This window comes from Melospiza melodia, chromosome 1, assembly GCF_035770615.1.
Source record: "Melospiza melodia melodia isolate bMelMel2 chromosome 1, bMelMel2.pri, whole genome shotgun sequence".
NCBI classification, from domain to species: Eukaryota; Metazoa; Chordata; class Aves; order Passeriformes; family Passerellidae; genus Melospiza; species Melospiza melodia.
The window spans coordinates 86,771,448-86,787,030 of record NC_086194.1 but is presented as its reverse complement, the minus strand read 5'-3'; the positions used below and the strand labels follow the sequence as shown (position 1 = coordinate 86,787,030).

The 15,583-nt window shown below is 40.1% G+C and overlaps 2 protein-coding genes across 4 annotated transcripts in view; one reads left to right on the top strand and one right to left on the bottom strand.

Annotated features, from left to right (window-relative positions):
* Positions 1-1,370: 1,370 nt before the first annotated feature.
* Positions 1,371-4,957, top strand: LOC134420630 (transmembrane protein 14C-like). Its single transcript, XM_063160826.1, has 4 exons — positions 1,371-1,519; positions 1,875-1,976; positions 3,864-3,948; positions 4,166-4,957. The coding sequence occupies exons 1-4, from the start codon at positions 1,444-1,446 to the stop codon at positions 4,221-4,223; spliced, it is 321 nt and encodes a 106-aa protein (XP_063016896.1). The 5' UTR covers positions 1,371-1,443; the 3' UTR covers positions 4,224-4,957.
* Positions 4,958-7,417: 2,460 nt separating this feature from the next.
* The window catches only part of MAK (male germ cell associated kinase), a 29,762-nt gene continuing 21,596 nt past the window's right edge, over positions 7,418-15,583 (bottom strand). For 2 of the 3 annotated variants that reach the window (XM_063160805.1, XM_063160795.1), the window contains exons 12-15: positions 15,241-15,372; positions 13,311-13,385; positions 11,628-11,756; positions 7,418-8,905 (exon numbers count right to left, since the gene is read on the bottom strand). In XM_063160805.1, coding sequence (XP_063016875.1) covers positions 8,751-8,905; positions 11,628-11,756; positions 13,311-13,385; positions 15,241-15,372 — 491 coding nt within the window. In that variant the 3' untranslated portion in view covers positions 7,418-8,750. The remainder of the gene's footprint in view (positions 8,906-11,627; positions 11,757-13,310; positions 13,386-15,240; positions 15,373-15,583) is intronic. The other variant, XM_063160814.1, reaches the window with a different exon arrangement.

The window sequence follows — 15,583 nt, the reverse complement described above, 5'->3', positions numbered from 1 at the left end:
CTGCTATCTTGCTGTGAGTCCTTTCTTTAAAAAGTATCTTACATAGCATAGTTTCTATTTTAACATTATGTTATAACCTAAAACTATACTTAACACGCTACTAAATAAATTAATACAGCATAACTTTCTAACATAACACATATAATATTCATTTTAATATTTGCGAAAATATTAAAAATATTTACAAAATATGCATTTTTCACAGACCCCACGCCAGGGCACGGCAGGAGTGTGAGGAGGGAGCAGCAGCGCAGGAGAGACGCCATGGACCGACTGCAACCTGCACTTCCCACCCCCTGGCAGGGCGGGGTGATGCCGAGCCTGGGAAGAGAAGGGGAGGTGGGTGAAATACAAAGCTGTGTTTCGTGTCGGGTACATACAGGCAACGTGTGTATTTGTGATTGCGGTATGTGTGGAAACCGATCATGGGGCAGTTATAAAGACGAATTCTAATAATAACTGGGGAAAGTAAAGCATGGAAGAAGGCCTTTGAACCTATCGTTTGTTCACAGTTAACCTTTATAAGTCTTAAGCTGATTTAGGAGCATTTGAATGAAAGCTTTAAGGATGTTGCTTTTTGACAAGAACATTCTGCTTGTAGTTAAGCCTTAAAGAGTTTTGCAATAATAACCTTTTGAGGTATAATTTTAGAATATTGCCTGTATCCTTGAAACTATAGCTTTGGAATATATATAAAGGAAACATGCTTATCTCACACCTTAACAAAACAGTGAAAAGCAGCTTGAGAAAGGAAGATGAACATCAACTCAAGGATTACTAGTTTCGACCAAGGGAAGCTGGACATCACTGTTATGAGATTTATAGTCCTTGCAATTAAAAGGTGGAGCCACATCCGGAGAGCTGGACTTCACCAGATGGGATGCTTCTTCCTTCTTTCAGGACCACCTGCGGACCATCTGGGGGTACTCCTTTCTGGGATACATCCTGAGAAAAACTAAATCACAATAGTGTATAGAATTGTGACGTAAAAATTGGGAATAGAAACTGCTGGTGAGTAAAAATTTGGAACAGAAACTGCTGAGAAAGCTGATGAGTACCCCTATAAATACCTGTAAGCCACAACCATCGGTGTGCAGTTGGAGGGAAAACTTCCCACTGTACCCAGCGCTGTATTGCTCATACTTTACCATATTAATTAATAAATTGATTGCTGCTTGAATATTGGCCTTGTCAAGCTCTCGTTTATAACAGGTGGGTGTTTCCTGCTTCACTTCTTACTTGGAAAAGTTGGAAAACTGCGTTACTGGTGGGCAGTCAATCAAGCAAATCCTCCCGGCCCCGAGGCGCCGTCATGGGCGGCGGGCGGGGCCTCCGTGAGGCGGCCCCGGGGCGGGGCGGGGCGGGGCGGGCGGCGTGAGGGCGGCCCAAGGTCGGCGCTGCGCTGCGCTGCCGTACGCCGTCTGTCTCCGCGGCTGCCCGCAGATGGAGTACGACTGGCTGGGCTTCGGCTACGCGGCGCTGGTGGCGGCGGGCGGTGTCGTGGGCTACGCCAAGGCAGGTGGGTGCTGGTGGCCCTGGCTGTCCCTGTCCCGGCCGTGCCCGCAGGCAGCCCCCGCTCCGCTCCCTTCCGCCCCGCCCCGCTGTGGGGCCGCTGCCGGCGGTGACACCGCAAGTGCCGCTCAGTCCTTGCTGCCACCAAATAAGTGCAACGAAACGGTGCTCGCGGAGGTCTGCGAAGTGTGTTAAAAAACTCTCCAAACCCCTCAACCTGAGCCCTAATGCTGTAGTAGTTAGATCGGTTTTGTGGATTTACTAGAACGGAGAAGTCGCGAAGTGCTTTCGTTTGGCGTGCAGGCTGGCTCTGTGTGTCAGCCTCTCTGTTCTTCCGCTGACTGCTTTATTCTTTATTCAAGGCAGCGTCCCGTCTCTAGCTGCCGGTCTGCTGTTCGGCGGCTTAGCGGGGCTGGGCGCGTACCAGCAGTCCAAAGATCCAAAGAATGTGTGGCTTTCCCTCGGTAAGTTTGCTCGGCAGCCGAGTACTGAGTGTTACTGGTAGCGGTGGGAACAGTAACCTTTTTTTCTCTTAGCATGTTTCAGCTGCCCTGTGCCGCTGTACCTATACAAATGTTGTAAGTGGTGGCGGGACCCCCTGCCCACAGCCAGGAGGTATTTGTGTAAGAGCACAATTTTTGTTTGTCCTGTGTGAATCCAGAGCTGGTGAGAAACACCTGTCTCCTCTGCCAGATTAGATAAAGTGTTACACCAACACATTAGGTGCAGGAAACATACGTGGAAAATTTTTGGTTGTGAAGCAGAGTTTTTAGCCTGTGGTGGTGGAATAAGCACTATTTTTGCAATAGTGACAGCAGTGTGACAGGTGGTATGTGGCCTTAGGGAACTCTGGTTTGCACAAGCATCTCAGAGGAGCAGTACATGTTCTAATGAATCATACACTCTGGAAGAAACAGTATATTGAAGAAAAGGAGCAGTGATCTATTCTGCTTGCTTTCAGTAGAGTTTAATAGAAGTTGTGGGTGTTAAGCTTGCAGTTAAATCTTCTGCAGGGGAAGAAGGAGGAAATCACTGTGGAAAGTATTATGAAGCACTCAGGTGGACCTCAGGGAGTTCCTTTGCTGCAGGAGTGTAATATCTGGGGTTAAACCACTATCAGGAAGTGATTGTGCCTTTAGGGACTAGAGTATCCTAGATGAGTTCTTGAGGATCCTGCTACTTCTGTAACTACTCCATAGTGTTACTAGTGCTATGATACTTCAGCTTTACAGTGATTTAAGACTATTTTAAACCAATAGGACTAATGTGCTGAAAGGCCACTATAGAGGACCAACCTCATCAGTAAGGAATGAACTGTAAAATGCAGCTCAATGTAAAGCACAATTTCCATTTGTGAAATGTCCTTCTACTCTGGCATACTATGGGAGTGGCTGTGCATCTCTGGCACGGGTTTTTAGGCCATGTCATGGCGAGGGATGAGCAGCTTTTGTATATCCTGATGTGGTGCATGGAGTGTTTTCAAGTGGACCTCTTGAAAGCAGTGCTGTGTCACAGTCTAGTACAGCTCTCCATGCTTGCATCCCTCCTTGCAATGTGCAGCTGTGGCTCCTGCAGAGCTATAAATTGGTCCCAGTACATCAGAGGTAGAAATAGAGAAATATAACCTTGACAGAGTGTCTCTAGAATACCTTTTACCATGTCTGATGCAAACAAACTTGAGGCTTTGGAAAAAGGTATACCACACTTTCACCTGCCTTTCTTCAAAAAAAAATAAAACAATGGCCCTGTACATTTCTTGTAAATGTTGATGGGATTCCTTTTCTACATTTAGAGATAAAATAATTTGCAGTAATGTCTAAGATGTTAATTGCTCTTTCAGTTTGATCTTTTGGATTGCTTTCTGTTTTCTAATAATATTTTTAAGTGGGGTTGTTTTCTATCCAGTTGTAGTATTTACTGCCACTTTCCAGTTCAGAATGTCGCAGAGAAATGAGAAGTGTAAATAATATTTACCTCCCACTTAGTGAATACTGTCACCATCCCAGCTTTCTGGCAGTTTTGAGCCTGCCTGTGTTTGAGGGAATAATAATTCTTTTGCAAGTAAAGGCTGAGGGAGAGGTAGTGACCTGTTCAGAGGATTAGTTTGTGGGGGATCAGACCGTGGTCTCAGCCCTGGTGAGATCTCCTTGCTTCTGCTGAGCAGTGGAGCATGCTTACCAAAGCTGCTGAGAAGCTTCTAATGACAGCTTTGATGCTGAAGAGAATCAAATAGTTTACTCCCAGAGGGAGGCACTCCTGTCTCTATGTGTGGTCTGCTCAGTGTCCGAGTGTGGCAATGCTGTGCTGGCATTTCTGTGTCAAACGGTTCTGACTGGGCTTCTTTTCAACAGTGGCATCTGGCACCTTGTCTACTGTTATGGGAATGAGATTTTACAACTCCAAAAAGGCAATGCCTGGGATAATTGCTGGTGCCAGGTAATTATCTGTACTTTGTTCTTGTCTGTGTTATTAAATAAGCATTTTATTTAGCTTATTTGTGGATTATATTGTTTTAATATGGTGAGTTCTGTGAAAAATGAAATCTTGTGGTGGTGTTTAGGTAAATGAAATGATGTCAATGTTTTCTTCCTTCTTGTTCTTTATGGGATTTTTTGCCTCCACCACCTTTTTTAATAACTATTCTGTTCCACAGTTTACTGATGGTTGGACGGCTTGGATTGCAGATGATGGAAAAACCTCTTAAGCCATAAATATGCATCAAGTGACTTGAAGACACATGACTGAGAAGCCCAAAATGCAACTGCCTAAATATTCTGCACAATAGTGGAAAAGGCACTGCTACCTGTGCATTGTATTTTTCATATCCTAATGCACATGCGTTGTGTTTTTAAGGGACTGACACGGAGAGCCCTTGCCATGGTATTTGTCTTAACATTTTCTGCACTGAAAGCAAGCAAGAAAATATGAGTGTAGCATTAGTTTAGCTTCTGGTCCTGCAGCTTAGTGTCAGCAAAGACCTCCTGGCCCTTGCATGCAGACAGTTGCAGGATTGAGACTGAAATCCCCATATGACTTGTCCTTCTAAAATCATGTGTACCTCTAAAAGCAGGGGAGAGGAGTTTCTGATTTGTCACTAGTAATTAATAGAATAAATGTGCTTATGATGTTCCATCTCCCTTTCCATGCCAGTTTGTCCATTCACAGTGTTTGTCTGTCAGGGAGTTTGTTCTCCCAGCACTGTGTGTTAGAACCTGGTCCCACAAAACACAATCATAGAACCAGCTGTGGTCAGGGCTCTGCTGTAATGCAATAAATGCATAACTATGCCTTGCAATCACTTGTAAGCTCAGCTCCATGTCATTCACTTCACTTTTACAGATTACTACCCATAACTCAAAAATATGCTTTATTAGGAAATGCTGAATTGTAGGCACAGCTTTATTAAAACATTATTTTAAATAAACTAAGAAATTATTATCGCAAACTTTTGTGTTCTGCAGAGCTTATTTTGTCTCTAATTGTTCATCTGGATTGATACAGTTTGGTGCCTTTCCTGCAGGGTGTCAGGTTATATTTGTGAGCATGAATTGTATAAATAATCTATTCTATCCCTGAATCTAGTAACTTGTAAATATAAAAATCTGAACAGGGAGGGAGGTGGAGAGCACAAAAGCATACAGACTACATATTCAGACAAGTATTATATTGATGTTTTTTAGTTTGAGTTTTGTTTTTTTGTTTGATTTGGTTTTCTGTTTGTTTGGTTGGTTTTTGTTTTTGTTATTTTTTGTTGGGTTTTTTGTTTTGTTTTCTGAGGGGATAATCTATTTTAGAAAATACTGTATGAAAGTTTATTTAAAGACTGAAGGGCTTATTTCATCAGTCTTTGTCCTCAGTTGATTCCCTTAATGCCTGAAATCATTCTAAATATAAACCTCTCATAGAGAAAAATCCTGGAAGATACACATGGTTGGTAATGTATCCCTTTTCTGGTCACATTTAACTTATGTCCCTTTTTGCACAGATCCTGAGCTTTGATTTCTTCAACCTTTTTCTTTGGCGCCTGGTACTGAGAGAGATGGAAGCAGGAGGGCTGGTGCATTAGATGGGTGAGACTCTGGGGTTGCTCAGAGTTCTCTGAGTATCAGGGTAGTACCTTGGCAGGAGGGTCACATCCTGTGGTTTTCCTTCCCTCGTCCCTTGTCACAGCAGAGCAGGCAGGGCAGTGACCTTGTGCTGTGTGAGCAGGAGGCGCAGAGCTGGGCCAGTGGCCACAGCCAGGCTCTGCCAGCAGGGAGGTGGCTTGCCAGGCAAGTCACAGGGATGAGGCAGGGATCAAGCCAGGAGTCAGGTCAGTCAGACTGGGTTCCAGATCTGCAGGGACACGGCCAGGAATGGGTGCAGCTCCAGCAAGTGTCTCGGCAGCCTGGTCCAGGCCACACAGCCTGGGTCAGAGCTGGCTTGAGCACAGACAGGTCTGGATGGGGAAGTGTGCTCAGAGCATCTCCTCAGAGCCCTTATTCATCACCCTGCAGAGTTCAGCTTCAAGTGTTCACCTGTATTTACTTTCTTCTCCTACCTCCCTGCATGGAAATAAGGGGTGTGCAGGACAGCAGATGGTTTGTTAACCTATCACCCTTTTATGTGCCTAATTCCAGCCCAGGACCCAGCACTGGTAGGCAGTGTTCTAATCTTTGTTCTAATTTGAAAAAGTTAATAAGCCAGACATTAGCATTTAAGACACTTCTTAAACTGCTTTATGGGGAGTTTTTTTTTGCCTCTTCATATTTCTATTGAAGCAGTTTTCTTCTGTAGGAGTAGGGTGCAAACATAAATGCATCTCCTGCAATAAACTGAGAACAGCCATGACCCAGCGATTTTGTAATTGTATAACGCTGGTCTCAAGCCAGGTAACTTGTGAATTTGAATTGCAGTTGTCTTTACCAGAATAAAGACAATAAAAAGCAGAAAACTGGACAGGTATGTGTGTTGGTAAGCTTTTATACTCTAGATCAAAGTGTGAACCCTTGCTGCTGTTTCCTGAGCTTTGGAAAGCAATAGGTTGAATTGAGAACTGCTGGTAGAAGTAATTTAGAACTCGTGGTAGAATGCTCATGCTCAGGATAAACAGCAGTACTAGAGGCAAAGGGACAAGAGAAAAATTTTAGCCTTACATACTTTTTACCCCTTTGAAAATTTATTAGCATATAATAATTTTTTTAAGCATTTATGCACTAGCAGTCCAATGTGCACCTATGAATAAGAGTTAAATGACTGTACAAAGCCTGTTAGCCTTTTCTTGCTGCTTGCAACAAGAATTATTCAACACTTGTCATGCTTTGCTTGTGGACATGTAAAGATTGATCTGGTTATGTCAAAGCCCTTTCAAGGTTCATTACCATGTGACAAGGACAGCATGTTTCTTCTAACCACATTTAGTGCCATTTAGCTGTTTATTTTTGTGCTCTAAGGTGACTGACTCACAGACACGTGAACTATTGGCACATTATTAGTTAATTCCTTGACCAGGCTGATTTCAACTGTCACTGGCATCTTGTATGAGAGTGATTAATTTTGTTTTTTAATTATAAAATCACAGCTCTTATGGCTGTTACCAACTGTCTGAGGATGTCCTTCATTGCCATAGCAAGTTACAGATATGTTCTACAGTTACATTAAGATGCATGTAAGTAGCATAGGGACATCCTTAGTACGAAGGGAATGGCAAATACTTAGTCCTAGACCAGTGGCAATTGAATTAAACTCGCTAGTGCATTATTAACCAGACAGCCCTATCCTCACAGAGCTCTGACAGCATCAACAAAAGGGGCATTTTCTTTAGGTGCAATTTTTCTAACAAAATATTTGACTTTTTGGTACAACTGTTTTAGATTTAATTGCTTTCCAGGAAGTTAATGTAACCCATATATTATGACACACTGGGTCAACAAAAGGAGTTTAAATTTTAATATTCATTTATAAAAGTCATACAAATAAATTAAATTTTTTAAAATGCTTGAAGTCATCATTAACAACTTTACATCTTTAAAGAGCATACTCACTTTTTACTTTAAAAGGGCAAGTTTAATGTTACTATAAACTCTAAAGCATTTATTCCAAATGCAATTGTTAACAGAAGTAGCCCAGCTCAACATCCTAATAAAAATTTCACTGTACATTGCAAAGTCCTTTGGGCAATATTATTATAAAAGTTAGCATAAAAGCTGGGGAAAGTACTGAATGTGCATATAAACACTAACATACTGAATTATTAAAGTTTTGTGTGTGTTTTCAGGTACCTAGATTGGCCTTTAAGATCTAAAACAGAAACCAATGTCCTTGAAGAACAGACCAATAGTCTTCCTCATGTAGCCTATTCAAACTCTGTAGTTTAGTCTGGTCACCCAATAAAGAATGTAGGAACATGAGTTTAGTGATAGTTTAGGCATTTTGGCTAATTCACCCTTAATATGACTGACTGCAGTTATTTAGGCTCTTTAAAGGTCACTGTGAAATGCCCTTGACAGAACAGAGATAAATCTCTACAGATCTTTGACCAAAAATGCCAACAAGTTAATTAAAACAGTAGAATCTGATTGTTAGGCTTCACTTCACAGCTTGGTAAGTGGTATTCAGTACTTGTTTAGCTATTTTCCAATATTGCTGTATCATTCAGCAGCCCTCTATCAGCCAGATTTCTATACCTTCCTTGTGTAATATCTATCACTGGATTGACTATGTCCTTTTACAAGGGTTTCAGTTCTCATTGCTACATGAATATTTGTACCTTACAGACCCTGAGTAACTCTTTGTTACAAGTGAGTTCTGAAATCCTTGCAGGATACTGATGCTCTTCACAAAGCCACATCTGTGCTTTCACTCTTGTCTTCCTGCTAAGGAGCCAGCCTAACACCTGGAAGCCTGGTGCTGCTCTGCTTCAGCCCTTCTGTGTGCTTCAAGCACATTCCAGCAGCAGATGTTGCACTGGATGAACAACCCTAACCCAAGCTGTTGCAAAGAGTATGAGAACAGGAGATCTATCTATAGAAAACATTGGGTGAAATCTACATCTCAGTTTTGGCAATATGTGTTGTACAATACTTCATTGCATCCTACTTTACAGCCAGTATTTTACATGGTGTTATATGTGCTATACAAATAATAGAACACAAGGTCTTTTTTTCTTCTTTACTGTTGCATAGTCTTAGGAAAAGCTGGAGCAAATAGGCTTTTCAGGTTCTCACAGAGCATGTAATATCCACACAGGATGGTATTTTCTATCTGTTTCCTCCGTATTTGGCCACCCAGTCTGTTCTCCCGTGTACTCGCTGAATTGTAGGGGGGCGAGTGAAGATACTCATGTTTTTTGCTGCTGCATTGAAAGCAGGACCTGGTAATGGAGGACGAGCAGCTTTGTTTTTCCAGGAATAATCTGAAAGGAATAAGAACTCAGAATTAATTATGACTAAAAAGGAATAAGAACTCAGAATTAATTACGACTATTTTACTCCTCTACAGAGAAAAGAATGAGTGCTTACAGAGGACTTATGGTCCTCAAGGATGCTGATGTAACAGAATGCTTTGGTCTCCTATATGTCATAAAACATCCAGATTGGAAGGGACCCACTAGGATTATAGAGTCTAGCTCCTGGCCCAACACAGGACAACCCCAAGAATCACACCATGTGCCTAAGACCATGCTGTCTGTGCTTCTTTTCAGAAAAGATTATTTTTCCAATAGTTTGTGTGTATTATTCTCACCTACTGAATAGCGGTTTTGCAGCAATCCTCCATCAAAGCACTGAGAATGAAATTCAGTAGAAAAACTGATGCAAATGCCTGCAACTCTGTATCTCCTATTACAAAACTGCTACAGTATGAAAGTGTTCTTTCTTCTATCTCAAATATTTAAAAAAGCAAGTCATTATAATATTGATAAACTGAGTAAGATTGAAACAGCTTGGCCTGAAGAACACCTCTCAGAGACCCTCTTGTTCCTTTTGAGATTTTATGCCTTTTATTCCCCTCTTGCTTAGCTCAGAACTCCTGGTGTACTTGGTGGCAAGTCTTCTTTGCCCCATTTCCCATTTCTCCATTGGTTTAATAGAATTTATTCCAAGTTTGAAGGCCTTTTTTCTCTCTTAATAATTACACCCACCTGATCTCAGACACTAGCTGTAGCACAGTGCTGTATTCCTGACCTTCCTATTCACATTTCCCCTTCTGACATTTCAGGTAGTGGCTACTTCCTTGAGTTTCATGTGATTAAAGTAATTGCTCTGCTGCAGGGGCTGACATTTCTTCGTGTTCATGACCAATTCAACCATTTTCTAAGTCTTTAAAATCACCCAGCCGGGACACCTTTTATTCAGACTCCTGCTATGCCTTAGCATTGTTTCCTTAGCATTCCTAAGGTAGTTTCTGCCCATTCCATTCATATTTTTGTATTTTAATCTTACCGTGTACTGATACTCTTTAAAATGAAATTTAACATTTAAATTGATGGGGCTTTTGGTGCCTAGGTATCATTCTGTTTTTTAGAGAAAACCACCTGGTTTTGGTAGCATTTTAACACCAGTGGATTGAACCTGTTAAGGAACAGGTGAGGATCAAGACATTTAAAAAGCAGGAACATCAAGGACCTTAAATCTGGGGTCAGGTCTCCACCTCTGAAAACTTTCTTTATTGTAGGCTGGCATTCCCTATCTTTCGTCAGCAAGTATGATTCCAGTCTATACTATCTTGGCAATAAAGGCCACTTTTCCTGGTATTTTCCTTAGAAAAATGGATCTTGTATATTACATTAAATTATTTAAATTATGGCATAATAAAATAACAGAAAAATTAAAAGAGCAGAAAACAATTGAGAGCATAACTTAGTACATTTTAGATAATATAAAGCAAGGGGTCACCAAAAATGTTAATGTTCAAATACTGACATCGAGGAGATTAAACCTGCCATTTGCTTTGTCCTTATCTCTATTCCCATATAACTCTGAAGACTTTAAGCTAAATATGAGTGGTTTGAGTGATAGGATTCTTGTTCTTCTCCAGCACACAGAAGAGTATCTTAATTGACCTCCATCTGCCAGCCTTTCTGACTTCTACTACACATACTCCATTTCTAAATACAGATAACAATAAATTTTATCTCCTGTGGCACATCACAAGTGATTTTTTTTTCACTATTCACAGCAGTCTAGAGAGAATTGCAGATTTTGTCCTCCTGTGAACCTCCTGATCCATGCATTGTGACAAATCAACACTCGCAGTTTTGTTTCAGCAGTGAATCAATAAAGATAATCAAGTATAGCTCCAGCCTTTCTGGGTGGGTTTCTGATCAAGTCAGACACAGAATATGCATACATCTAAGCATATTTTATATATATCTATGTAGATATGTATGTGTGTGTGTGTGTGCTATCTCCTTTCTTCCCTCCTGCTCCAGTTCTCTGAAGCCACTTGCAAGTTCTTAAGGAGACGAGGTAACTCAAAGGAGCATGTCAGCAAAAAGACAACATTATTAAGCAAAACTGTGTGAGATTGGTCTGCCATGGACCCTTTGGTTAAACAATTCACCATTGGTTTAGGGCCTTGCTATTTCCTCTGAAGTAACCAGAGAAGTGGGCTGCTGGGTGTGGACAGCAGCTCCAATCTTCACTCACAAACTTTCTCCTGCATCCTGAGCACTGCTGTTCATCTTCTCTGCATCAGAAACATGACAATGAAGGTGCTCAGAATGCCACCAACGCTGCAGAGGATCCAAGGTAACAGTTACATTCAGAAGAGATTTCACACTGTTTTTAACAAATGAATGTTAAAAACATGACCCTTTACTACAGAGTTGTGGAGTTACATGTTTTTACAATTCTGCTTAGCCCATCAACACTAATGAACAGTAGAAATGGTCCAAATCTTTTTTGCACCTTTTGTAATTATTTTCTCTTTTATGTAACAAATATTAGTAGCAGTAGTTTATCTATCAGGACAGGCTCTAGGCACCTACATGCAGTTCACTTGTATTAAGAATTTATGCCCTACAATTTTATTTACAAAACTTGAGGAAAACCAAGAGCTAATAAATCCCTTAGAAAGCAGGGAAAATTAACATTTCTCTTTGTCTTGGATATGAGCAGTAAAAGAATATTTCTTACCCGATACAGGTGCACCAAGAGGTGCTAGCTGTATCCGTTGTCCAGCTGATCCAACTTCTTTTTTATGGAAGGAAGAGGTGTGTAGTCCCAATGGGTTGTAAGCACCACTACTTACAAAGCCAGGATTTCCTGTTGACATTGCAGAATTTTAGAATTTTCAGCTGCTTTCAGAAAACTTGGCCTACTTTTTATACTCACTTCATATTATATTTGCAGTACTACAAGAGTGCCAAGTATGCGTGTTCGTTAAAAACTCCCTAGTGCTCATCTCTTGAAAAACAAACATTCTTTCATTGAATTCATTCTTTGCTTTTTATATAGTTGGACCCTTTTCAGCACTAGCAGACAAAAATTCAGCAGGAATAAAGACAAACAGCAGGATGAACATTTCCTTAGTTCTTCCACTAAATTTAAGACCACATAGAAAGGTTTTCACTGAGTTGCAAAGAAATGTAGGATTTTACCTTTTGTTTACATCTACTTGCTTTACCAGAAGCTGATTTAACTAGTGCGCAGTTTAGTCTTGTAGTCAACATGTTTGGCCTAAATCTATTGAAAATAATGGAATCCAACATCTCTTGTGGAAAGTGGTGCACCGCTTCAAGTTGACTTTGACAGTTCCCACAGTTAAAGGCCTGCTATACAAGTCAGAGCAAATGATCCTCTCTCTTTTACCCTGGTTATAATTCTGTTTGTGCCTAGTTTTGGTCCATGTCCTTCTTTAAACCAGCACTACCCTGGGAAGGCTGACATTACCATCCTCATGTGGAAGCTAGGAAGCATTGTGCATGTACACACAAAATTAGTTCTGAAATTAGTGTCCACTGGAAGAGTGGTCTGTTACAATACTTACTCCCTGCTCCAAGAAAATTCCTTACCAGCTCCATGTCTGTCATCACTTGGGACAATGTTAAGACTGTGCTGGCATAATGTCCAGAGAGAAATGCTTTTCTCTAGTGGTAAGGTTCTGTGTTCAGTAGTATTAAGTTTATTTTGACCTTTATCATGTGTGAGCATATTCATCAGAGCTTCAGTGGTAGTTACAGTAAAATACAGCTTCTGCTTTACCAGTTTTTCTGTCTCCTAAATCTTTGGCCTTTGGGCAATCCCATAATGTTCCTCTTCACACAAACACTCCCAGACTTCTGTGATAATTTCAGAGCAGTGGAACTATAAGGTACAAACTAGGCAGCCTGGAATCTTGAGTTTCCTCCCTTTTACTCAAAGGTAACTCCACCAAAACCTGCACAAGCACAGCACTGTAAGATCAGTGGAACGAGCAGAGAACCCAAATGCAGGAAAAGGTGCAAGTCCTGAGTGCTGTCAGGGACAAGCCATCCCTGAGGGGACATGCATGTTCTGCATTAGAATAATTTCCTCACCATTATCCAGTGACCTGCTGTGGGTTATGATTAGGGTAATAAAATATTCTCAGCCTTCTAAAGCACAGTAAGTTCCAAGAATCCAGAAGAAGCCTTTACATCACTTCCACAAATGCCTCCCATGCAAAACCACCACATTGCCATAATGAGGAAAGCAAAGTTTGACAAAACAGATTGCAATTAAAAATGGCAGGATACGATCATCAGGAACCTGTGTTATAAGTGCAATTTTTTTTACAAGAAACTGTAAAACATAAATAGGAAATGTACAAAGAACCAGGCTATAATTGCTACAATTTACCTTTTGGATCTTCTAATTTTTCATTCAACCTTTCTTTGCATGATAGCTTTTCAATAGGTATAATTAAGTTCTCATCTGTAGACAAGGAAAATTAAAGGAAGAAAAAGATGGAAAGACAGAACTTCAGAAGAAGGGTATGAAGAACTAATTTAGGTCATATAAAAGAAATGAGGAAGGAAAAAGCAAGCAAGCATGAATATCTGACACGTTAGTAAGTAAAATGTCTTATCCTTGTTTTCTTGAGCAGAAAATGTTACTCCAAGAGGTTACTTTACAAGGCTCGTTCTAAATATGCACTAACAATGTGATTTTCCAACAATGCAATTACATTCCATTTACAATTTTAAGGACTTGGTGGTATCTTCAGAGTTGACTGATCATAAACTTAGAATCCTTCATAAATAAAGCATTTGTAACTATTTGCTCTTATCTTATTTTGCCTTAGAGCAATGTTGTGGCTGATGAAAAAAAAGCCCACTTAAATAAACTATACATAGTTATTTAAACACAGCAGTGTTGACTTTCCGACTGTCAATATGAAAAGTGAAAAGATACAGTTTACATGTATTGTATTCCTGTGATCCATCTATTCTGGTTCCATGTGTTTCATGTGTGTCTTAAATGTTGCTATCTCCCCATATATGAAACAACACATACAATTTAACATACTGATGGAAATACCAAGTATTTTCAAACAAAAATGAATCAGTTTTAGTTCTTTATTTCTTTAAATTCTTGGTAGAAAGACAAATGCAGGATTTCTACCATTAGCATTCATTCTAATTTTATCTTCACGGCAGTTCAATAGGTAGATGGCTAGCCAATTGATGAAAACTTTTGGAAGCAGCTGTTTGCTTTTCTGTGCCTGATTCCCTTGCAAGGTTATTCATAAATAATTTACTTCTGAGGCACATGGATACTCTATTTCAGAAAACAAAAAAGATATACAAGATGATACAAAAAACCTCTTCTATTTCATAATAAACTCTGGTAGGTGCTGTTGTTTCTCCACTTTCTAAAATTTTGCACATTAATTCAAATGAAAAACTTCAGCTTCCCTGACTTTCAGAGAGGAAAATGAGGTTTGTTGACACTGCAGAATGGCTACCAAAGTTCTATTAAAAAGGGGTGCAGCATCTGCATGTAAACAAACCTTCTGAAGTTCTTGCTGTACAAGCATGTCAAGATGGGTGGTTTATTGGCACTGAAGTATTTGGAGATGACTCTTGCTAGCGGGACAATGGCTGCAGAGTTGTTAACCAGGTAACCTCCCATAACAGGGACAGTGTACCTGAGTTATAGGGCTTGGGGGTGAGAAGACACATTTCAGTCCACATTCTGATGCTTTCCTCACTGAAATCTTAGATAAAGTGTTTACTAGTGTTGGACTTCACTCTATAGAATGCTGATAATAGTGTTCTTCACAAAACATAGTCTCACTGGAAGTTCCTTCCTGGAAATAAGGGGACTTTTCTTGCAGCAAAGGATTTAGGACAAGGCCAGTAAATTGACAAAAGACATGTCTAGAATATTAGGCAGCACTTTTATTACATGAGCACACCACCCACCCTTATGTTTTCATGGGTGAGATTGCTGTTTGATAGTGTTCCATGGCATAGGGAGCAGGCAGTAATGAGGCCAAACTACTTGCTTAAATACAGTAAAATAACGGTCTCAGTGGATTATGTACAAAATTTATCTTGACACGACTTTATAAATAGGGGCTGGTCTGTACCTTCTTAATGTTCTGAAAGCAAAATACATCATACCACATATGAAAAAGTTGGGTTTTTTTAAGAGTCTTTCACTAAAACAAAAGGAAAAAAAAGAGTCTAGAACCTAAGCTTAACTGCAGAACTTAAACCAGATGGTTTTAACTAAATTAAAGTCTGAGGAGATATAATGTGACCATTTTCAATTACACTTTTACCTGTAGTATTTCTGCTGTAAGTCACTCCTCCCCCAGCATTTCCTAGTGATTTAGCAAACAATTGGTTGTTCCAGGCTCCATGTGATCCTTCTTTATTGACTGCTGCTAAAGAGACATTCTTTGGGTTTACACCTTAGAAAACAAGTGACAGAAAATGTTATAAATACCAAATTTCAAACTTAATTCAATCAATAAATTACATTTCTAGAACAGAAAACCAACACTGAACCATTTGTCTTATAATGCAAAACACCATTAATGTAAATTAATCATGTCCATTGATTAGATTTTTAAGCTGAACCATGAAAACCAGTGACACTAATTTAAGAACAATTCTCTTCAT